The 25856-nt window shown below is 38.0% G+C and overlaps 1 protein-coding gene across 8 annotated transcripts in view; it reads left to right on the forward strand.

Moving 5' to 3' along the window:
* Positions 1-25029, forward strand: part of Ralgapa1 (Ral GTPase activating protein catalytic subunit alpha 1) — a 237244-nt gene extending 212215 nt beyond the window's left edge. For 4 of the 8 annotated variants that reach the window (XM_041658516.1, XM_041658518.1, XM_041658521.1 and 1 more), the window contains 3 exons: positions 15602-15726; positions 22235-22237; positions 23643-25029. In XM_041658516.1, coding sequence (XP_041514450.1) covers positions 15602-15726; positions 22235-22237; positions 23643-23791 — 277 coding nt within the window. In that variant the 3' untranslated portion in view covers positions 23792-25029. Of the gene's footprint in view, positions 1-15601; positions 15727-16242; positions 16274-22234; positions 22238-23642 lie in introns of all 8 variants that reach the window. The other 4 variants (XM_041658517.1, XM_041658523.1, XM_041658520.1 and 1 more) reach the window with 3 other exon arrangements.
* Positions 25030-25856: the final 827 nt, after the last annotated feature.

A 25856-nucleotide genomic window follows, 5' to 3' on the forward strand; every position in this document is an offset into this window, starting at 1 on the left:
ATCATGATGGACATTGTAAAGCTCCTTAGGGGGACCTCATCAATATTGCTACCATTCCGTGTTAGAAGAAAATGAGATTCTTGAAGAATTACATAATTTTATGTATTTACTGTCTTTTGTGAAGCATTTTCTTAGAAACTAACATCAATAAATATGGACCATCCTTAATTTAATCTGTAAGAGGGAGATAATTATAGCACCAAACTCAAGATTAGGGTAAGGATTAAATAAGACTATCCTGTGAAGAGTACTAGTCAGCCTTCCTGTCATCTCCAGCAGCAGCCCAACCCCGTAGCTGTGTGGGAACTGATGACATACATTATTGCTGTCTAGAACACAGACCTGGGCACGCTAACAGCTTGCAGCAGTTCACTGCCTACTGAAACAGGTCTACGTTTGGTTGGTCATCTGCAAACTGTTCTTTTATCTTGCCCTCCAACCTTGTAGTTCTCGTTATAGCTTTGTCAGCACAGCTGCACACCTCCTCAACCCCACACCCCTTCTCTGCAGTGCTCGCCTATGCACTAACACCCAGGAAGCTACCTTTGTCTGGCTAAACCCAGTTCATCTTCTGTGAATGCTCATGGTTTAAACACCAAGAATATGTATCTCTGCTGTTTCTATCTAATACACGTGTTCATTATGACCTAAATGAAACATCTTTAGGGGGCAAAAAAATAAAAATAATTTCTCCACTAAGCAAAATTATTGCTCACACTGCCTCAAAACATTTTGCTATAGTACTTATGTGTTTGTGCACATGTTAGTAAACCTTACCTTCCTCCTGATTGCTCTGACTCAGCACTGTCTGGTCTGTGGTAAGTGAGTGATAGCTTATTATAATAAAACAAAGGGTATCATTCGTAAATGGAGGCTTAGCTAACTTTTTCTTCAGCAGAAAATTGCTACTCAATTCCAGTATACTCTAAAGTTCCTGAAGTTCACATGTATTCTTATTACCTATGTTTTTAAAGATTTTTTTCTATTGTGTTTTAAGATAGAGTGTGTGTGTGTGTGTGTGTGTGTGTGTGTGTGTGTGTGTGTGTTTACACATACGTGAGTGCAGAGACATCAGGTCTCCCTGGAGCTGAAGTTATATGTGGTTACAAGCCTTTCAACATGGGTGTCGGACATAAACTCAGATCCTCTGCAAGAGAAGCACTATGCTTAACTACTAAGCTATCTCTCCAGTCCATTAACTATGTTTTCAAAGTTTATGATTAGTTTAATTTTTGAAAAGTAAAAGAAAAATTTATTTGTAATTCATATTAAACTAAGTTGCATGGGGTTGGAGAAATGACTTAAAGGTTGAGCACTCGTTACTCTTAAAGAGGAACTAAGTACAATTTCCAGCACCCACTAGAGACACATAACCATCTATAACACGAGTTTCAAGGAATCCAGTGTCCTCTTGTGAACTCCATTGACACATGACATACATGTGGGACATATACATGCCTGCAAGAAAAGTACTCACACATATAAAATCGGTCTTTAAAACACTTTATAACTTAGCTGCCACTTTGAAGAGTGTGCTAGGTAGGTACAACGAGGAAACCTAGAACCAGAAAAGAGGGTCTTTGATGTGCTTGCAGCTATTGTGCTTAAGAGTAATTGTGTTGGGACTTTTCCAAGAGTTGAAAATATTCTTATTTGACCGACAATCTAATTGGAGTGTTTACAACTTCTTACTAAAGACATGGATATTACTTTAAAAGAAATTTTTGGTATGCTTATATATCCCATTGACCTATATTTTGTTGTCGACCCTAATAGTGTTTCTGCAAACAGAGCAGTTCTTTAAACAGGGGCCCTGGATATATGCAGCACATCTATAGTGACACTATAGATTCCTTACTACGTAATTTTTTTAGCTACTCATATTGAATGGAAAGTATCTGCTCGTTGGTGACACTACTAATTATCTAGTAGATTCTTTTCAGTCATTATAGAAATCTTTTATCACACATTTTTAAAGTTATTACTGGTTTGGAAATACCAAATCTGACTTCCACTTTCAACAAGGGAAAAATAAAAGCAACCAGCTATAGTGACAAACACCTATAGAACCAACTTCTTGGAAAGCTGAGGCAGGAAGATCACAAGTTTTAGACCAGATTAAAATGCATAGGTTCACTGTGTCTCCAAATTTAAAAACAAAAAGGTTTATTTTTAAAGGGGCCGGAACTTTATGGAAGAACATTTGCCTGGCATACATAAATCTCTAATATTGAAAGAGGTTGAGGGAGGAAGAAGAGGGAGGGGAACCCAAAAAAGAAAGGGAATATATGTGAAGCTCTGGTGTGTAATAAATATGTGATGATAGTTGAGAAAGTTTGTTCTGTGAAACTGAACCAATAATCTAAAGGTACCATATTCTTAATCTCCTGTACTTCCCCCTCACCCTGTGCAGGCTTTCTCTGTGTAGCCTTGGCTGTCCTGGAACTCACTCTGTAGACCAGGCTGGCCTTTAACCTGCCTCTGCCTCCTGAGTGCTGGGATTAAAGTTGCACCGCCTAGCTTCAATATTATTTTTTTAAACATTGTTGTCATCTGAGATACAGAGTTTATCCTCTACCAAGAACTAATATTAACCATATCACTAAGGATTTTGAGGTCATTGACTTACGTATTTGTTGTCCACCTTCAGTCTAGAGACGCTGTCAGAGAAAAACTGGAATTGAAAAAGCCACAGCTTACTCCAGGTGTGGATGCAGAGGCGCAGTTTTTAATTCTAGCACTTAGGATGCAGAGGCAGGTGAATCTGTGAGTTCCAGAACAGCCAAAAATGCATGTAAGACCTTGTCTTTTAAAAAAAAAAAAAAGTCCCCATTTTGAGGAGCACACAGCGTAGTGTGGGAAAAACCCTGTGAACTAGATTAGTGAGCTGCACACAGAGATCCCAGCAGACAGAAGTGACACCTGCAAAGCAGGAGAGGAATGATGATTAATTGTCAGGGAGAAAAGATGGTGTTGGAATGGAGCGGATTAGGAATGACTTTACCAAAGAATTCTGTTCTGCAGATTAAAAATACACAGGACTTAGAGAAAATCAAAGTTTTTCAGGTAGGAAAGGGACGTGGCAACATACGAAATGTAATGTGGTCAAGAAATGCAAGTTGGGACCAGTCCAGGGTGATAATTGAGTGGGTAAAACTGAACTATCAGCTATGAAAACCCAGCAGCTTGAGTTCATCCCTCTTGGCCCACATGGAAGCCAGCTGCAGTGCTGTGCATCTGTACCCCAGCTCGTCTCTGTTAGGTAGACGCTGGAGATGGGAACCTTGGCCAGAGGCTTGCTTCAGGGCTCCAGCTGCCAGAATGGAAGACCCCGCCTCAAAACAAAGCGGAAGAAGAGAACCAGCTCACATAAAAGTTGTTCTCTGACTCCACGTGCATTCTCTCTGCCCCAGATCACACTGTTGGGTGATGCCGGGCAGATGGAAGAGCAGTAGCAGGTGAAGATGAAGTGTCTAAGCCAGATAGCGTAACCGGAAAGAAAGAAAAGCAAAGTGATGTGGTTTTCTAGTGTTCTGACAGTATGGTTCCAGTGACAATCCCGTCTGCTTTTGTATGCCTTTTGCCTGATGATTAGTAGAGGAATCACAGTTTGAATTAGTAATTCTTATCCTTGGAGAATCCTTGCAGGTGTATGCTTTATTAACTGTCATTTTCATAAATCTCAATTTTTAAATATTTTATCAAGCAATTCTTGTCAAGCTATTAACAGTAATAGCGAGTGTCTGTTTTTTTCTTAGTGAGATTGAGAAGGCATTTGTACCTGTTTGATATTTACACTCATTTGTCACTTTTTTGAAGAGCATTTGAGATTTTCTGTTTCCTGTGACAGGTTCTTTGTAGTGCCGAGAATCAAGCTTAGTGTGTGTGCACTGCACAAGCACTCTACTGCCTCCCAAGTTACTGAGTTTACGGATGTGCACTCCCATACCTGGTTTAGACTATGCATTCTTACATAACAATCTTAACTTATTGTTTTTATGTATTACGCTTTTATACAGTACTGGCAAAAAAAAAACCTACTTCTACTATCTTATACATTTTTGTCAAATCTAGTGTTAAAACAGTATGGTCCACAAATACCAGTCTAGACAGTTTGGTCATATCTCAGTATACCAGAGGTAAGATAGAGAACTCATTGAGGGCCTGGACATATTGCTCCTAAAAAACATCCAAAGTTGATGTTGGTCTGCTTTTATCTTTAACTTCTCACCTGTGCTGAAACAGGATTTTCTTCCCCATGTTAAAAACCTGTTTTCTGTGAGTGATAAGGATAGGCTGGTATATTTATATTATTATTCCCCACACTGATGCACAAATTGCATTCTAGTCTTTGTTTAAATATTAAAAAACTGTAGATATTTGGGGGATTCAGAGAACAAACAAAGAAAGCTATAAGACAGAAATCAGTCTAATTCGTTAAACCTGCTTGACATAGGGCCTGAAGTGCCATTAATCCTTATCATTTTACTCAGAGTTTTTAAACTGAATTTTTATTAATTCAATAATAGAATTAAAATTAAAGCATGGGTCACAAATCTCCCCATTTTCTTCTAAATATATTCTCTCAAACACTGCAGTATAGCCTATTTAAATCTTAACTTTTGCTTGCCAAACCACTGTTAGTGTCCATCTGTTCATGCCAGTTGCAAAGAAGGTTCAGTTTTTAGTAAAGCTCTGCATTTCACATAAGGTATGTGCAGTGAAATTGCACAGGGGACATGACGGATCCTGATTCTTAGTGATAAACCTTCAGGGCCATCAGGGTTGGCATATGGTCCAGCATGATATGAAGGCTTGGGCTCCCTGGCTTCACTTCTTTGGCGTGAAGCTGATAAAACCTGGCTCTTGAGTATTATTTCACTGGACACCAATCATGGGCAGCAGGAACTGCCCATTTAACTCTCTGTGGGAAGGAAGCCCAGAGAGCATTCACAATGGTACCATTGTCAAGTCGCAAACTGCCATGAACAGCTTGACAGCTAGGGAGGAGGGGAAGGGCTTGCTTTACTAATTGCTGCTCAGAAAGGAGAAGGAACAAAAATAGCTGCTGTAGAACTGATGTTTCCACATTTACTTACTCTTGATACGAGTGTTGACTTTCCTTTAGTACCTAGCTACTATCAAAAAGAAAGCAAATGAATGTATTTAAACACAGCACCTGCAGTACTCCCGTGTTAACATGCGTGTCTGTTTTCAGCCCACCAGCTTCTACTACAGCAATGTGATTTTATTTCATGATATATCTTTGTTTAGATGAAAATGTATTTTAAATCCATAAAATTTCTAGATGAGAATGGCTTAAAACCCCCACAATTCACATGTCAGATAAAGCTATAAATCTAGTTTAGTTTCCTTTACACTTTGCCATCTTGGAATTCCCAAGTGACATCTGAATATATATATATATCATATATTATAGAAATGTAAATCAACTGTGTAACAGTTACAGATGCTAAAATAATTCACTAAAATAAATGATTCAGCACATCTTAAGGTCAGTTGTTACATTTACCATTTGATGAGTCACCAAGGGCAGTTTTAATCATGTACCCTTACCTCAGTGAGTTCTGACTAGTTTGAGTATCTTTGGAAAACAGGACGGCTGTTTCCTTTCTATGAACTATCATATGCCCTAGTATTTGTGTAAACACTCCAGGAGCTTTCTATGTCCTTCTGGAACTTTCTCAACAAGCCATTGATCATTCTGAAGCATGCAAACAGTGATCTGCTTTTAAGGAATCTGACTCCACAGTGTATTTCCAGCTGAAATTAAATTGACTAAGTTATGTTTGGTGTTAGAATTTAGGCAGCTGCCCCTATATAAAAGCAGAAAGAGAAATTTTTGAAACTTGTTACTGTAACTTCTTATATATAATGAGATGTTCTTGTTGAAGTTGAAGAGAGTCATGTTTATAAAATTAGGGAATCTGTAAATTTACTAGAATTCCCTCTCCTTGTATCCTCTTAAGTGATTTTAGTAAATGGCACTAGTGCAGTATTTCAAAAACAGTAATTCATTGAATGCCCGTTCTTCCTTCCACTGCAGAGCAGATTATATTTAAAGTCAAGATTAATGGACAGATTTTGATGTTAAAGCCCAGTGTCCCAGGCTATCATTCCCTGGGGGCACATAGTGCATTAGTTTAAGCCAATGTACTCCTTATCATAGATTCTATGACCACGTTTGAAATGGCAATTTGCTGTGCTTTGTTAATACTTGCTATGATAATAAAATCACTTTTCTATATTCCCAATAATTACAGCATTTAAAATCTTAATTACATTAGTGCACATTTAAGTAAAGATAACACTTAAGTAATTGTATACTGTAAAATCTCACTTTAGAGTTTAGGAAACTTTTTGGTTTGGGGTGGTTTTCACTTTTGTTTTCTGTGTATGTATTTGTATGTTGTTGTTGTTGCTCCTTTTTGCAATCATCTGAGAAGGTTCAAGCTTAATATTTAACTGAAACTCCTACATTAATTTTCTCTACTTTGATGTACTGAAAATTTGTTCTCCAATGAAACAGCACAAAGACACTGTGTTTCTCGGACCTCCCAGTAGTTTTAAACTTACTCTAATAGCAGTAATTTTGGAGCAGTTCTTAACTCAGTATGAAAACTTTATTATTACAAATTAATGATAGTATTCTCAAGTATATCTTAACAAGAATAGGTACAAATTTTTAATTTCATTACACTTAAAGTACAGATAAGTTAGTTTTTCTTTTAGATTTTTGTTTCATGCACCTTTTTTTGAAGGTAGGAGAGGGATATATAAATATTTGGTAGTCATGCTAGTGACATTGGGAAATCACCAATGATTATTAAATCAGGAAGTATTTTCAGAGACTTTAGATAGGTTTGAATTTTTAAGCCTATTTATTTGAGGATAATCTTTCTTAATGTATTTATATGAACATTGGTAGAAATGGACTTATCAACTCTTCTAATGTTTTCATTTAGTAATTGACTGATTTACGAGCAATTACATATGGTACAAATGTATTCCACTCCAGCTTTCAGCAATGGGCTATGCTCACACTGCCTTAGCACCTGCTATGGATTTTGAGTCATCTGGCAGCCATGGGACTCCGATAAAGAAGTACCAGGTGTCCTGCCTATCTCTAATTGAGACGCAGGGAAAACAATGTGGACTTGGCAGTGTGGCTAAAGGATGGATTAAAGCCCAGCTTTGTCCGTGCTGACAAATCACAGCTTTTCCTAATGGTGTAGATAGTCAGCTACTACAGAACTGAATTAATACAGGATGTCAGAAAGCAGACAGTTGATCATAACCTGTTGCAGGCTCTTTGAGAAGGACTTCTGCTAGCGTGGTGCAGTTGAACTATGATATTTAGGAGAATTTGTTTTCACTGCAAGTGAACTAGACTGCTTGTTTCACAGCGGAGTTAGTACAATAAGAAAGAAATGGAATATCCTTCCCCCTGCCAGATCACTAGTTTACCAGACATTGCTTTATAAGGTAAACAATGTCGTTTACATTCATTTTATAAATGAATAGTGCCTGTTAGTTCATCAGGTGCTTGAGATGCCCTTTATATGTCAGGCTCACATAGTACTTTATGATTAATAGTAACATGAAATTTTTGAAATGTATTTGTAAGATATACATACACATACTGCACATCTCAATAAAATTTATCTTCATGATTCAAGGCTACTCAATGATTTTTGCCTCACAGTGTATAAAAGTATACCATGACCTTCTAAAACTAAAATGTTAAATATTACTTGAATTCTTTTCTTAGTTTTTATTTTAGGACAAATATGGGTTTTTTACTATTATATATATATATATTAAAGTACAATAATTATAGTGTAGAGATACAAACAGATGTTTTCAGAACAGCCTCAGAATTTCGCTAATGCTCATTGTCTTGGCCATCTTTGGGATAACATGACTCTTAGCATTTTTTGTCTCCTCCTCAAACACACAGATCAGTGAAATTGGATATAAAGAGTACTGAGGCATTCCATTAAAGACCAGGTGTCTCGCCCCACATTGGCTCAGCAGCAGCTTTGTTTTTTGTATAGTTTGCAGTAGTCCTCCTCAAAGCAAGGAGGCCTTATTGCTGAATAAACATTCTTCTGGTTTTGAGGTGGACAAAAACAATCAGGCATATGATGAGGTAGGATGATGATGAGTTTTAGGCCAGCCTGAGCCCCAACACAAGACTGTCTCTAAAAACATTTAAAAAAAAAAAAGATAGTTCATGTTTCTTTTGGGTGAGCTTTATTTGGTCCCCTTGTGTAGAAAGAGGGACATTCAGAAGAACTGCATTTGCATCCCCTCGACTATGGAATGTGCACTTGCCCCTCCTCCTCACCCACAGGACAGTGGACATTAACCCTGGATTCCTCAGCGTGCCAGTGTCCTAGCTGGGATGTTCAGTAGACTTGCTGTATTAAATGCATTTTAAACTTATTTTTTACCTGCAGTAGATTTAATCGGAAAATAGCCCCCATTATAAGTTGAAGCTAATCCATATTTAAATGTTTTTAAGCTCTTATTTATTTTTGTCAGTTTCTCTCACCCTTTAGCACAGGCTGACCACCTTGAACTCACAGCAATCCTTCTGCCCCAGTCTTCTAAGTATTGGGGTTGTAGGCATGTGCCACCACATCCAAATAGTCCCTTTTCCTTGTGTACCAAGCTGATACATGCCCTAAATGATTTTAAATTACCCCATGGATTACCTACATGGGTTTTTTTTTAAGAATGCTATTATAAAATCACAAAAAATTTTAAATGTTAAATTTCCTTTTAAGAATTATTAAAAGTGGGGGCGCATAGTTGTTTCAGTGCTGAATTATGATGCATTATAATTCTTTCCAGCATTCATATAATGTTTAATCAGTTATTAAAAATATTTAAAGAGCAGAATCCAGTTTTCCTTTCTGCTGATGTTAAACTTTACCTATTTATACTGGATGACCTAGAGCTCGTGGGGATTGGCCTGCCTCTGCTTCTGGAGTGCTGGGACTAAAGGCATCTGCGTCTGCTACACTGGTTTTTCTTTTCTTTTTTCTTTTTTTTCTGTTTTTCTTTTTTAATTCAAAGGGTCAGCAAGATCAAGAGGTGGGACAGAACCAAGTATACTCATAAGTATAACTGGAAATGGGTTGTGGTGGGATTAAGGGAGTTGGCTCAATGGGATAAGTGTTTACCGGACAAGCATGAAGACCCAAATTCAAATCCCAGAAGGACAGGTAAGAAACAAGACACAGAAAAGTACATAGTTCTGCCCGTAACTGTGTCCCTTCATGAGACAGGAGGGGAAATGCTAGAATACCTGGAAGATTCAAGCTAAGTAAACTGGTGTAAGCAGAGAGAGATAAGGGATGTGTCTCAAGGTAGAAGGCATGAGCCTGTCTTCTAACCTCCCCACATATGCACTATGGCCCAGAGGTACTTGCATATCCATCCTCCCTCCCTCCCCCATCTCTCTCTCTTGCTCTCTTTCACACATTTTTTTAACAATTGGTATTGGTGCTTTTCCCTTTCCGATCTCTATAGTCTCTTTCCTGGTGTTTATTCTAGTAAACTATGCTCTCTTAAATAGGTTCTGTCAGGGTCAGTGACTCACACCTATTGTCCCAGGACTCGGGAGTTTGAATCAGAAGAATCAGGAGTTCAGGATCATCCTTGGCTACACTGAGTTCTAGGCCACCCTGGACTACTTCAAACCTTGACTCAAGAAACAAAGGAAAGAAGAGAATAAGTCCTTTCTGTCACTGACTTTGAGGAGTAGATTCTGGTGGGATTTCAGTGCTGCTGTTGCATTTCATAGAGTAGAGGTTCTGTGCATGTCTGTCTGTGTTTTAACTGCTTTGTGGTGAGACTGATGTCTAGGAGCAGAGGCAGAGGAGGCCATGCATTTGATCGTTGTAGTTTTGGTACCTAGCACAAGTTACAAAGCTGTCTTACAGATAGCATGTTTATTGACCAGTTGGTTCTAATGATTTAAGTAGTACTCAGATTATAGTTATTTAAGTTACAACTCAAAGTGCAGTTTAAATAACACTCTCCAATACAATTGTTCATTCAGTAGTCAGAATTTCTAAATAATGGTTTCTGTCAGAATTCTCCCTGGGATAATATTCTTGGAATACAGAGAAGAGGCAAGGAACTCCTACTCCTCAAAGCTACAGAGAAGGCACAGGCTGAGTGTAGAGTTGCCTAAGATGGCGATTCCCAAGCAGGCTTTACATCCCTCCGTGTGACTGTCATCAATAACAGATACCAACTTCAGGCTTCCTTTAAAAGAAACTATCTTTGTGGTGCCCCCCCCCCCCATTTAGGAGATAAGTCATTAAACCATAAAAGAGAAAAGTAATCAATATTAAAAATATTTGGTATTTACAACTATTTCATGACACATGAATTCTGTTGTACTCATTCTGTGTATATGTGTTTAAAGTGCATGTGCATACAAAACTTTTCAGGTGGAAGTTGGAGGCCAGCCTGGTCTACAGAACAAGTTCCCAGACAGCCAATGCTACATAATAGGGAGACCCTGTCTCAAAAGAATAAAAGAAAATTGTAGAGACTGAAGGTTGTAACTTCTTTTTTTTTTAATGAGATGTCTTCCTGTCTCGCTTTTTTTTATTTTTTATGATTTATTTATCTTTATTTTATGTGCATTCGTGTGAAGGTGTCAGATCCCCTGGAACTGGATTTTCAGACAGTTGTGATCTGCCCATGTGGGTGCTGGGAATTGAACCCAAGTCCTCTGGAAGAGTAGTCAGTGCTCTTAACTGCTGAGCCATTTCTCCAGCCCCAGGTTGTAACTTCTTTAAGAACAAACCTCCCTTTTAGTCTAGTCTCCTTGCAGTTTAGTAAAATGGAAATATTTAGTGCTTAATGTTTTCTTCGTTTTAATTTACTTATATCAGAATAAATGAAAAGCCCTCTGTACATACCACAAATAAGAAACATCACTGACATTATACAGTCCTGACACATGAATATGGCTATGTTTTGGATGGATGGATGGATGGATGGATGGTTGATCACTTTGTAGCCCACGTCTCAACTTTCGAAGTGCTAAGATTACAGGTGTGTATGCAAGCATATCTGGCAACAGAGATGCCCTTCCTTCCTTGCATTGAAAACTTTCCTAGAGCGGGCATGGTGGAGTGCACCTGTAGTTCCAGAAGGTCCTGTGTTCAAGGTTAGCTTGGGCAGGATCGGAAGGGGGGGCTGTAGACAGCACCTGCCATTTACAAAGTTGTGTGCCAAACATTAAACTAGTGCAAAAATAATGTAATGTTATATTGGTTACATTGCTAACAAAGGAGAATTTGTCCAGTAGAATAGATGAAGAGTTACTTTGAGTTTTATAATTCCTAAAAAGCTCATTGAAACTATTTATCCAGCCACAGTCCATATTTCATTAAGTATTGGACATACTTTTAAATAAATTTTAAGTTCAAGAAATATATAACAGCATTTGTACTACAGTAGCAATGAAAATAAATAATTCTCCAGATACAGAAGGACCTTTGGATTACAGTGTATTTATATTCTTTAAAGCCCTGATAAAGTAAATAGGACAGATGGTGATGTCCCTGTAAACTGTAGAAAAGAGAATTCATACTTCTTCCAGGGTCAGGATAAAGCTGGTCTCTAGTTTCTTAACAGCCTGTCTTGAAATTTAAAATTAAAAGCAATTACTCAAAATGTCTACTAATGTAAACTTAATGAAGTTCAGTTTAGATTTAAACTATTTTGTGACAGAATGTGTGTAGTGTCCTTCGTCATGTTCAGAACTGTAATGTCCCTTTCCTTTTCTGCTTTGCAGAAAGTATAAGGACAGGATTCGTGGGTGGTTATAGTGCTAGGATTGTACCACCTGTATGCATGGGGAGGGGAGCAGTGTGTGGCCATGGGGTGTGGGTAAGGGTGGGTGTGAAGTGTGTGTGTGTGTGTGTGTGTAGGTGTTGGGAAGTGTATTTGTAAGGGTGTGATGGGTGTGAGGTTGTGTAAGGGTGGGTGTGGATGTGATTGTGTATGTAGGGTGAGGGTGTAAGGGTGTGTGGGGGTGGGTATGTAGGTGTAGGGGTGTGGGGGTGGGGAGTGTGTAAGGATGGGGGTATAGAGGAGTGTTGTAGTGGTGGGGTGTATTGTAGGGCTATTGTGTAGGTGTGAGCGCCTATGTAAGGGTGCAGATATGTGTAAGGGTGTGGTGGGGTTGTAGTGATGAGGTTTATGTTTGTGTGTGTGTGATAGACTACTTCTATATTAAAGATTCCTACCAACTAAGTCTCCTTTATCAAATTTTTAAGATAATTTTACCTTGAGATGTCTTAAAATTTATAACAAACACTTCTATGAATTCAGCTGAGGTCTTCACTTTAAATTCAGTTTTGCTTCTGATTATTTTTGTTAGTTCCCCTTCACCTTTTATCATCTTACTCATTCCGGTGTTTTAATTTTAATGCTACTTACGACACTCAATTACAGTATGACTGTAGCTTGAATTGTTCTCTTTTTGCTAGCCCCATAGTCTGTGTAGCCAACTTATAAGTACTAATAACTCTTCCCTAGAGAGCTGCCTCTTTAAGAGTCTTTAGGATCTCTTATGAAGAGGTACAGGCATTAGCTGCTTCAGGTGCTAAAGCTACTCTTTAGAGCTTTGTAATCATTGCAGTCACAAAGTATGGATCCAGGACTGTGGTGCAGGTTTATCCATCTCCTAATCATATGTTTTCTGAGCCACAACTTGTGATGGTGTTTGTACAGTAGATTAAGTTGGCTCATTTTTGTGTTACTTAATTTGACTGCAGCACTCTTAAAGGGGAACTATAAAGAACACTCACTTTTAGAAGGTGGGTTCCTTTAAGTTGTAAGTATTTACCAAGCTAGCAGTATTTTCTGAACTTAACCCACAAAAAGGAAAGTTTGGGTGTTAGCCTGTGCTAATATGTGGTGAGTTTCCTGTGTAAAAGCTAATCTTTCATCACAGAGACTTAAACTTCTCAAAATTAAGAAGTCTGTTTTTATTAAATGCATTGTGTATTTTATATAAAATGTTAGATGTCTGGAGCTCCTCCCATTTTATAGGGCTATGTGTTATGGCTTAGAGTTACTTTATATAGTGCAGGAGGTTACCCTTCATTGTGCTTTATTTACCTAATCTTTTTTTTTTTGCTTTGATAAATTTAGCACAATGAAACGATCCTCCTTGTTTTAAGAATATTAACATTTGCTTTTTCTGCCTAGTTTTTTATGTAAACTCTAAATAAGATAAAGTAAAATATTTCATTTATAGACCCACTAAAGTAGAGCATTTTCAAAGCAGGTAGCTGTCTCCACCCTGCTTTTCATGAAGCGTTTTTACCCATTCAAGCAGACTTTTAAAAACAGCTTGTTTTGATAGCAGACTGTTCTCCTGTGGGCCTTCAGCCTTTGCTTCCTGGCAGCACCTTTGGTGCGAAAAGCGAGTGATCAATTGGGAGACTATCAGTGCCAGCATGCATAGAGTGATAAGTTAACACACCACTGGGAGTTTCTAGGGCCCACCAAGATACTTCACTTCTAATGTGCTAACAAGCTCACTTTTCTACCTCTTGCCTCTTCAGTTATTTTTTTTCTCAGAAGAGCTTAGAAGTTGAGTGCATCAGGCATAATGAAAAGCTCTGTAGGAGGGAGAAGCAATAACCCCATTTTTCCCTTTTCAGCCAAATAGAAAATTAGTTTCTGGTAATACACAAAGGCCAGTATTTTTTGTACAAGGGGCACTGCTGTGAATCAAAGGACTCTATTAACTGCAGAAAATTCGGCAGCTGTGAATCTCCCCCAATGAAAAAAGTACTTTCCAACAAGTTGTGAGATATATGGTATTATTTAGATTGAGCAGTCAGCTTCATCCTCCTCCATTTAGAACCATACATCTTCTTTAGAAATGTGCTCTGCTACGTTTCCATCTTAAGTTTGCCTCATAAATGTCTGCTATCCTTCCATAAAACCCTTCCTTACACCGTCATTTTAATACGTCTTACCCTGTTGCTGCTATCTCAGAAGTAAAATTCTTTTAGAGTTCAGCTGCAATGTACAGAATTGAAAATAATAGATTATAAAGAGCTAGCATCCAAGTTATTTCAATATTTGACACAAAAATAAATTGTGATCCAGGAAGCTAGAATACAAGCCATTAAAAAAGCAAATGATTCATCAAAGTCAAGTCCCAATGGTGTTCAGTCTGGCCTCTAACTAGCAAGCTTTTCACCGCCTCTTATTAAACTTTTGTAAACATAGCTGTCCGTAATATCACCCATTGAATTATCAGTTTAAATTAGCTCCCAAATGATTTTTCCTAGTTTGAATTGTAATTCCTAGAATTATAGAACTGAAATATTGAATTATAATTTTTAAAAGAGAATAAAAATTTTAAGACAGAAATACTGAAATGGCTTTTAGGGGGAGAAAAAAAGCAATGAAAAAGAAAAACTAATGTGTGAATTTTTTACTGCCCCTATGTAAATGTCTGTGTGCATTTCCTTTGTCTTTGTTTATTCACTGTCCCTATGTAAATGTCACCAAATGCAGCAGGAGAACTGAAAACCTGAAGAAGAAACGTTAGGTGGTTTCTCGGTTCAGGAACTGTACGACTCCAAGTCGACATGTGTTTTTTCCTGATAATTGTCTGTTGCTGCCTGCTGCTCTACACTTTGACAGCCATTTCCATAGTTGCTTTCATGAACAACAGAAATATTCTCTCCCTTTCTTGCCCTTTCTATGCTAACAGCACAATCAGACCTGCTGAAACAGGAAGCCTGGAGTGGGTTGTTCAAAAGCAACAGCACTTCAGGGTACTGGTTGCTTGTCAATAATATCAGGGAATAATGTGTGGTACGAGCGGAGTACAGTCTCTCTCTGTCAGTGTCAGTGCCCTGGAGAAGCTTTGTTGGACAGTAGTGAGAAGCCCCGTAGACTCCTCACAAATACTCCCGCTTGTTTCCAGGTTGTAATTGATGGGGTATTTTTTTACTGACACGCAGATTCAGCTATGCATTTATCGTAACTGCATGGAGTTATTCAAGGATTATAGCAACACTAGTCTTCCATTCAAAAGGAGAACAATTGTTGAGAAAATACAGAGATTTTAAAAATTGAAGAAGATATGTAGGAATTTCACAATAAGACTTTACAAATAAAAAATGGAGAATGTGGGACATAGTATTTTAAATGCAACATAATACTTTAATTGAATGACTTTTGGGAGTAAATCTGCAGATGAATGTTGCTTAACAGGGTAGGAAGGGCTCAGGCTGACCAGCTAACAGTTGCATCTTTCCTCAAACTGTGCTAATAATAAACCGGTGTAATTATTCTCTAGTAAATTCCTGTTAAACTATCAATTGTCACGGAGTCAATAGAAATAAACTGCCACTAAAAAGTACATTTTTGTACTTTAAGAAGGGGCACTTTTAGTCATGTGTAAGAACAGGAAACAGTTCACTAAGTAAGGATGCGCTCTTATGGTCCTCGCATAAAATGTGCTTGCTCCCAGTGTACACTGCATCTCAGTTCATCCTTAACAAAAGGGAACCAGCTATGAGGAGAGAGCGCGGTACCTGCAAACAATTGTCCAGCACCATTTAGAGCCAACTACATTTGAAGACTTCGCAGCACAGGTTTTCTCTCCAGCTCCCTACCATCACTCACCTTCTGATGCAGGTAAGAAGAAACGAAGGTCTTGGTTACTTGTTACAAACTCAAAATGCAATACCCTTTTCTTCTAAATCTTGGTTGAGTAAAATTCTGATCATTGAAATATATTATTTATGACTATTTGAGTTTGGCCTGTAAATTTGTTTTCTTTTATCTGAATGTGGCTCCTTAAAAAAAATCCATAATCTTCATAACAATACATGGTCCACATCACAGTCACTGACTCTTGTGTTTCCTGGGGTTCTGAAGCAGAGGGAACTCCCCGCTTCAGAGGATCAGATTTTAAAGCCAAAGATACGATGTCATCATCTCTAACTTTATAAGTAAAGCTAAACCAGTCTAGATTTAGAAGCAATTAGTACAGAAAATTATGTTTTGATATTTGAAGATTTTAAGAGGGTAATGCATTAATACAATTAACTAATTTTAAAAAAATCAGAAAAAAATGACTCGTGGCCTTCCTATTCTGTAATATCTTGCACTCCTTACGATTGTTTCATTTATTTTATTTTCCCTCTTTAGATCATTAAGTATCAGTTCTGTTTATCTGAAGGTAAGACAAAGTGTCAACCAAAGCATCTTCTTTCTTCTCCCATTCCCTTTTTCCAGAATTAGCAAGCTCTGTGCTTGTAACTCAGACAATAAGCAGACTTAACACTGCCCTGGTTCATACTAAACATTTCAGAAGTTGTCACTAAATTCTTTCCCAGAATTATACTAACTAACCCAGGTCTGCATGAAACACTAACATGGTTTGGGGATAAAGTAACCAATGGTCGACTCCTTGACTGAACTAGTTATGCCCTGTTATATTGACTTCTTCTGTTTGTTTGTTTCTCAGCATGAAAAGTAGCACTATTGAATTGACTTCGTGTGTCTTTGTATTTTTGCAACACATTCTATTGTTACCAGATATCTGAACTCATGGTTGGCTTTTCTCTGTGTGCCTTGCACTGAACTGGGCACCTGAAGTCCAGGGATGGGTCTTGTGGTGATGTCAAGGGAAGCAGGACGAACATAATAGGAACTTGGCCACAATATACTGCTTCCGATTCTCGTTACATCAACTCTGTCTCTTTATAGCAGATAAATTTAAACACACAACAATTTTTGTAACCTAATCTGTTTTTAAATAGAATTGTAATTCTCAGTTGAAGTTTCATTAGTGAAATTTAAGTTTTCCTTCCGGTAATAATTAATTTGCCATCCGAAAAGTAATTTTGCCAAAGAATTTAGAAACCTTTCAACTAAAATAAAAGACCTAGCAAAGAGAAATAGGTTATCTGAGATGAAAATAGTATAAAAAGTGTAAGATTAATGTTCATAGATGGGCACTAAATAAAAATGATCAGTTTGGCATTAAGATTAAAAAAAAAGGTGAAAGATAGGTATCAGAGGTGAATTAGTGAACGGCAGAATGAAAACCCCTTTGTATACCTGGGCATTGGCATTGTCAGTCATGGAGCCATCTGATGAGAGATGTGAGGCCATGTTAAGTGATAGGAATAAGACTTTGTCCCTTGTAGCCAACAAGTTCCATGGTCAGGAAATAGTGGGCTCCACACTGGGCTCGCTCTCTGCATCTGCTCCCAAGTGCTGCTCCACTCCTATTGCTGTTCACCAGCTCGAATCTTTAGGGTTTGTTTGTCGTCTTGAAGTTCTTTTTACTTTTGCTGTATTTCCTGAACAGGTAGACACGTAGGAAGTGACATTTTGAGTGTCGGAACATTTAGCACAGGATGTTGTTAAAGTAGCCATCCAAGGCTCTGTTGACTTCATTTTAAATGTGTGAATGTTCTTATGAATTTATTCAACGTGACACTTGATATGATTGTTATCTAAACAATAATTAAAAATATGAATTTAAACATGGACCTATTATTGTGTTATAATTTTTAAGTTAAAATCTTTTAAATTATCTCTGCCTTTTAGACCATTAGACATATGCTCTGGTAAAGGTGTTCTAACTCTGAATGACATGTAGCAATATTAATCATTTATTGTAGACTTTAATAGTTATGACAATTTTTATCAGAATGATACTACACAGTTCAACACAATAAAAACTATAGTTACAAAACATAGTACCTGAATAATAATTTTTCTTCCATTTATTTTTTTCCTTTCATATTTCACCTCTTACATAGAAAACAATCCTTTATACTTTAAGTCAAAATGAGAAACTTTGAAATAAGTATGTCATAACAATTGGGATCTAACTGCTCCTTTGCAAAACTGACATAGCACGATGTTTATTGATTTTTTTTTTTTTTGAGACAAGAGTCTTACTACATGGCCCAGGTTAGCTTTGAACTCTTCTGAACACTAGGATTGTATATAGGCTTGCACCAAGTTTTTTAATTATCAAGTTTCTTTGCCCCCTTTAGGAAACGGATTATTGCAATTGAGAATCAACTTTAGATATCCTGTGTATATAAAATAATACTAATCAATAATTATATACGTAAAATTAAGTTCTTAAAGAATGCTAATATATAGGTATTCCTTGTAGCCAACCCTGTAATATACTTTATTTAGACTCAGTGGAATGGTATTGAGAACTATATTCATAGAGGACTGGAAGGATAGCCCAGTGGTAGATGTATGTTTACCAGACTCAGAGCCCTGGCTGAGCTCATTCCCTAACTGGGGAGGGGGTAAATGGGGGGAGTATATGTGTATTTATATAATTTGGCTCATCTAAAATTTCCTGGTTAACAGTAATCGACTAATAGTGGTGACATTTAAATCTAAAAAAATTTTCATGTAACTTTATTTAAATAGATGTGAAAGATTTCGGTATATAATTGATCCATAAATTTCATAACTGTGTTTTCTCAAAATGTACTGTCTGTGCCACTAGACTGATAACTTAAGGGAAATTATTTTTATCCCTAAGGTCATTGAGGGAAATACTGTGATGTCACACAGTGTTGATCTTCCATAACTACATTAAAACATTATTAAATTTTTCTTGTCCTTTATTTAAAAAAAAGTTACAGGAAATTTTGCTTTATCTTTGTCAGGCATGAATGTGGAAAATATCAAATATATGTATATGTATATATATGACACATTTCTTCTTACTGTAAATTTGAAAATAAAATTGTTCTTGTTCCTGACCATATTACAGTGATAGTTCAAAAATATTCATATTTTTCCCTCATGTAACCTGGATTTTTTGCCATTAAAAATTATAAAATTATATTAAGGAACAAAATCCTATTTTGTTATGAACAATAAATACTAATTAGTTTGTCTTTCATAATTTCACCATTAAAAATATACCCAGAATTCTAGTCCTAGTATTTTTGTTGTATCAATCATAAAATATTATATAGTATATGGAATTACATGTAAATCTAATACTACCTATTTTTGAGTTGTTTTTTTAGCAGCTTAGCTATTCTTTAACAATTAATGAGTTGACTAATAACTTGATTATCTATGTATGTACATGAATATATGTATATATAGATAAGTTTATATTTACACTGTATTTATATGTGTATTTAGAAAATGTCAGTCTTACTGTTCTTTCCCATGCTAGTGTTGCCATGTGTGATAGTTTAGAATGTATGGCTGTCAAGTCTTTCTAAATCTTTAAGGAGGACATGTCATCAAAATTAGACATTGTTTTAGGTACTTTAAGCTCAGAGTCCTTTAAATGTTAAAGTATTTCCTGCTCAAATTTGTGTGTCAGTGGATTAATCCAAATTGTAGACAGGAAGATAAGTTCTTTTTAGTATCTGCAACTTGGAAATTTGACTTTTATGTTATTAACCAGTAGATAAAATTGAGTTAAATAGCATAATTTGTGGCAATAATAACTGGCTTCAGCTTTTATATAGAACACTCATTAAGTTTTCATATAGAACACTCATGAAGTAATAATTGAGTGTGAGACACTGTGCCTACTGCAGTCTCTGGACCCTTTCATTACATCCTCACAGCATGTCTGTGCAACCTTGAAGGGGAAAGAATGATCCCAGGAGCACCTCACAGGTGGCAAGGTCAGCCTTGTACCCTGACCCTGTCTGCCTCAGAGCTCACGGTCTCAACATCACAGTTGTCATTGGTCTTTCAGCCCTTACTATTGCTAGCAGTGAGAGAGGGAGAGAGTCAGGGGGAGGGAGAGAGGAAGGCAATGGAGGGGGGGGAGAGAGAGGGGAGAGAGAGAGAGAGAGATAGTTAGTTAGTTAGTTTGTGGGTTGCCAGGGAAGAAGTATATTTTGAAATAGACTAGATTTAAATTATACTCCTGACATTTATACTGCATGAAGTCAAGACAGTCTGTGCTATACCAGTTTTCTCATTTGTAAGGTAGAGAGAAGATACAAGAAACCTGACCTTGTTTATTCAGGTCTACAGCGATAGTTTTTCAGTTCTTAAAGTGAAACCACTTGTTGGCCTATTTTTCTGTACAATTTGTTTTGAATAATGTGTTACTTCCTTTGTGACAGTTTGGGGCAGTGTCCATGTAATCTCAGTCATTGACTCTGTGAACCTTTAAGGCTGTATTTTATAGTACAGTCAACATAAAAGAGGACAAATTCTTTGATTTCTGAAAATTAAACTTAAATGTACGTTACAGATATTCTCCACATTTGAATGATTTCATAGGTAATTATTTTATCCAAAAATATTTCTAGTTTCTACTCTTCCTTCCAAATCCTTATCTGTTCTGATTCAGAGTCTCCTATTTGCTCTGTAAGAACTTTTTGGATTTTTTTCGAGACAGGGTTTCTCCGTAACTTTTTTTTTGGTTCCTGTCCTGGAACTAGCTCTTGTAGTCCAGGCTGGCCTCGAACTCACAGAGATCCGCCTGCTTCTGCCTCCCGAGTGCTGGGATTAACCACCACTGCCCGGCTCTGTAAGAACTTTTTATGTAGCTATACTTACTTTGTACCTGTTACACACCAGGCCCTTTGCTACATAGTCATTAATCTCCACAACTTGACAAGGTAGCTATTATTGTCCCCATTTCACAAATAAGAAAACTACTCCAGTCAGCTTGCCCGATATGGAACAGTCAATAAAGCAAGAGATGGGCCAGCAAAATGACTCGGCAAGTAAGGTGTTTACCACCAAGCCAGACAACCTAAGTTTGCTCCTCAGGAACATATGGTAGAGGAAGAGAAGAGGTTCTCACAAGCTGTCCTCTGCAGTCCACACATGTACCATGGCATTCATGCACACAGATGGAGAGGGAATAAAAAACAAACAAATGTGAATACATAATAATTATTATTATTATAAAGAGTCCAGAAGTCCCTAACCTATTCTTTCTAATATGTTTACATTGTCTTTTAATTCATATAATTGAAGATGCTTTCAAAGTAACAATATTTCAAAGACTTTATTAGCCAAATACTTTAGGAAGTTTTAAAGTGGTCATGCTTACCAACAGACAGTATAGACCAAACCAAAATAAATTTTAAAACCATTTATATTCCCTTTTAAAATGTCTGTGGAGCCCCCAAAGTCATATCCATGGTATCACTTATGATGGTTTATTGTACTCAGCATGTGGTATACCAGCTTGTACTGCATGAACATAGGAGCCATGGGTACTTGCACTACCCTGGAAGATACAGTAGACACAGGAATAACTCAGTCCTATCTTCATGACTCACGTGGTGTAAATCAATAATTAGGAAGGATAGGTTGTGGCAGGAAATGGCAAGTGTGACTGTTTTCTTTCCAAATCCAAGCTGAGGCCTCCTCGTCTGCGCTGCTGTGGAGTGGCTGTGCTAGTGTCCTCCACATGTGTCGTCTGCAGAGGCGTTAGCGTGACGCCTACACCAGCCCTGCCTGCCTCCATTGATTTTTAATTGTGCAAAAGGAAATTTAATCATTTTTAATGTGGCTATAGCTACCTCGTTATACAGTTCCTTTCTCGAGTTCTTATGACCGAATTGGGAGGCAATAAAGAAGACATGGGACAATTGCTGATTTTGAAGAAAGCCGATTCTAAATAGGGAAATGGGGCATGCACCCTGATTCCCAGAGACGGGCTTTCTTTACAGCCATTAAAAAGTCATGGGAAACCAGTAATTCTCATTGTCAGGCTGCCTTCAAGAATTTGAGAGTTTCAACCAACAAAAACAGTTGATGGAAAAATTTTGGTTTTCTCCAGAGTCTTCATTCTAGCACTAGGTTTGAGGTAAAGAAATACTCTCCTGGGAGGCTTGACAGCAGGTTCTTGTCGGTAAACTGCTGTGGTGATGTAAATGTCACGTGTCTGCTCTATCCAAGATGACAGCAGCTAACCAGGCGTGACTCAATGCTTGAATATGGATAGCGTAGCAAGGAATTTCAATTTCCAGTTTTAATTATATGAAATCTGAACTATTACCTCATACATAGTTGTAGCTATTACCTCTTTACACTGTCTCTCTGAGATCCAGTGACTGAATTGTAAGACAATCAGTGCACACGTTAGACAGTAGTTTCTCGGCTCTCTCACAGACTTTTTCCTATTCTCTTTTCCTGTTTGAACTTGTTTTGTTAGTTGGTAAGTATGGCATCTGAACCAGCGGAGCACTGGCCACTGTGGAACGTCACCACCCGAACTCATTGCATGCCAGTTGTGTTCATAATACCACCCTGATTGCTCTCCGTTACTCGGGTAACGCCTGTCGTCTATCTTCTCTTTTGTTCTCCATTCTGCCTGCTACTACGTTTCTTCCTTCACAGCAGAAAGGCATGTACTGCTAGTTCTGGCCCTCCCAACCTCCGCCAGAGACACTGGCCTTCGGGAACAGCACTGGGAGGGAAGACCTCTCCTCACAGCAGCACCTGCGTGGCACCGGGAAGCTCAGCTACTGCTCCTTGCTGTCTTTCCCGCTCTGGTGCCAGGCTTCCCTAAGGGGCTGTGGATGCACATTCTCTGAGTATTCTGATCTGCGTCTACTATGAGCCCCCTCAGATCATCGGGAAGAGAAATTTTGGAAAAAAAAAAACTTCCTGCTTTATAGACCAGCCTCATCCGGGCTAGAAAAGAAATGTTGGGGAAGAGATGGGAAATGTTGAGCAGGCAGTACACGGGTACAAGTGGCAGAATAGTTTCCCTTGGAGATGTCTGTCTGTCCCTAAGTATAATTTTAGTACTTTTCCTTTAAAAGTACTTTGGAGAATTCTTTGGAGATATGTTCTTAAGATACCTCAGCAGGATCTGTTATTGAGCATTTTTGGTTTTCTCTTAGAAATATGTATACCTTCATTTTAAGCATGGGTGTTCCATTACATTGAAACACTAGCATAATTACTCCCAAGCCAAATGTCAGTGAGAAGAAATGCCCTGTAAATGACACAGGGTTTCCCTATTTGAATTTGTTTTGCCTATTTTTAAATTCCGTGTCTACTAATTCTACTGCTAACTGTAAACATCTAAGCTAATGAACACAAAAATCAATACCTAAAGACATTTTTCTGAGGTCAGTTTGTCTTTTCTGACTGGCTTTCAAATGAAATATCTTTTTCCTTCTCGCAAGAATTTGTCTGCTCTTTCTACAACTACTTACGTACCTAGCATGGTCTCCTGAGGACCTTCCTGTTTGGAGTCTCGCATGTAGTGTGAGGGTGTCCTATGGCTGCGCAGTGTGGCTGGTCTTCCTTCCCACCTTCCGTGCCCTGCTCTGCATGCTGGTGGTGCTTTGGGTCGCTGTTCTTTCAGACCCAAAGATTTTATTTCCCATTGCTGTTTCCAGGGTGCTGGCTCTGGATATGATGATTGGTGCTTTCTTTAATATGACATGAGCCACCAGAGCTCAGGGTTTTGGATACATTAGTAAACTCTGGGGATTGCTTTTTTAACTTCTGAAGTCCTTGTGAGGGGTGGGGATCCTGCTCCGGATAGCAGCAGGAGGTGGTTATGGTCTGGGACTGGAGAATACTGACATGCTCGCTCTCTCCCACAGGATCCTACCCAGAGAGTCTACCCAGTGACGCTCCCACAGCAGCACAGGTAGATGGGGCTGACCTGGCCTCTCCAATGTCTCCTCGAACTAGCAAAAGCCGCATGTCCATGAAGCTGCGTCGGTCCTCTGGCTCAGCCAATAAATCCTAAGGAGACACACAGCCCAGCAGTGATCAGCAGTAGCCACCCTGGCACAAACATAGTGTTAACTCTTTCAGGCCTCATGTTTGCCACAGCATTCATGTTTCTTCCTGTACACTTCTTTGAGAAAACACTGGACTTAAAGCAATTTGCAACTTGTTATTTTAAATTTGGACTATTTATTTAGTTCAGGTTTTTTCCCACACTCCATGCTGTCATATTCTGAGGGGATCGAGTTTTAATTCATACTCTTGACCTTCCTAGATAATCATGTCTAATTAGTGCTACCTTCAAGTTCATGATTAATGTTGAGCCAAAATATAATTGGACAGATAGTCTTGTGTTATTTATTGTGCCTCATTACAACTTTATAATTTAATAAATACATAGTTTTTACAAATGTAACAATTTTTGTAGTGCTGGGAGTGGAAGCCAGCATCCCAAACATGCTAGGCAAGCACACTGTCCTTCACAGCCCAGTTCTACAATATAAATGACTGTAAGCATTTATAAAGCTAGAGCAAAAACTGCACATGTTCGTTATGTAGGATGTGCACAGACTGTTTGTTACAGACAGAAACTTTAATGGCCATGCAGCAGCTCAGATTCCAACTGAAATTACATTCATTAACTTTTTCCTCCCAAGTCAGTGTCTCATTTCTCGGCAGCGCAGATGACGACACAACCTCTCGAATAACTAGGAAAATCACCACAGGACTTTGATTTCTTTTAGCTCCCAAACAACTTTGTTCTGCTGTTTGAGGTGGTATCACTGTTGAGTACCATTTCTGTTTGGAGGTTGTGGTCCTATATCACTGACCAGTTTATCCTGGTGTGTCTGTGTGCGCTCCAGAGTACCAAAAGAGAAGGTTGTAGAGAGGAGGGTGGAAGACTGTTCTCATATAAATGTTTGCTCAAATTATGTGTATTGTTTAAAAAGTAAGGGAACATAACCCAGGAGTCTAAGTTAAATCTAATATTTTAGTACTGAACTTGCTGCAGGTGCAGGTTGTTATGCATCCCACCTCCAGAAGTATTTCCTGTACTCAATAAGCTGCCCCCTTTTGTTTAACATGGGCATCTCCTAAGGAAATGTAGCATGATTGATACCAACTGCATGTGTAAATACATCATCCTGACAAACCACAGAATATAAATTATGTATCATTCATGTAGTGTCTACAGATTTGTAATGGGATAAAAAGATGACATGGTATTTAATAAAACAAAATAAAATATTCTTCACACTTCCTGTCCATGATTGTATTCTATTCGTGTGTTTTCAGACTTAAAAGCAGCAGGGCTGTGTAATTGGGAGATGTAACATGCCCCCTAGGGTAGCTTAGCTAATCATGAAAAAATAAACATAAACACAAACGCCATTTTCAGAAGCAGCCCAGTGCGCTTCTCGGAGGTCCTCCCACTGTCAGTTCCAGCACAGGAAGTCTACCGCTTCCTAAGTCTGCCAGAAAGTCGACCAAAATCAACGTATCTCTCTCATGACATTTGACTTGTTACATTTCAGTGTTTTTTAGTATACTTTCAGGAATAAAATATTTTACCAAATTTTGGAGTTCCTGTACACCTTTTAAATTAGTGCTCATAAATAAAACAATTAGATGAGTAGAGAAATCCTGTGGGAATGTGTTTAAAACAGTGTAGTTTCCCACAGCCAACAGAAAGAATTTTTCAAAGAAAAATCAAACTTCCTATATATTTCTATTGTATTGATAACAGGTAACAAGACAGACAGAAATGCTGATTTGAAATAGTGAAACTGATTAGCACCATTTATATAATTTCTGTAACCCCGTTGAATGGACTTAAAACAAGCAAAAAAAAAAAGTGTATTTTCTCCATGGAGCTGCAGTCTGCAGCTAGACTCTAAAGGAGGAAGTCCCACTGCATTTCAACACGATGGCATTTGTTTTTTTTCAAAATAGGTCCCTAAGGTCCTAAAGTTGAGTGTTGGTATTGAGGAAGTAAGAGATGTGCCTTGGAAAATACACTGTGTCCAACCACTTAAGACAGAATGAAACAGGCACGGTCTACATACATTTATTTGGTGGAAGCA

Source organism: Microtus oregoni, unplaced genomic scaffold, assembly GCF_018167655.1.
Source record: "Microtus oregoni isolate MIOR12 unplaced genomic scaffold, Mior012 000009F_ref0000495, whole genome shotgun sequence".
Classification (NCBI taxonomy): domain Eukaryota; kingdom Metazoa; phylum Chordata; class Mammalia; order Rodentia; family Cricetidae; genus Microtus; species Microtus oregoni.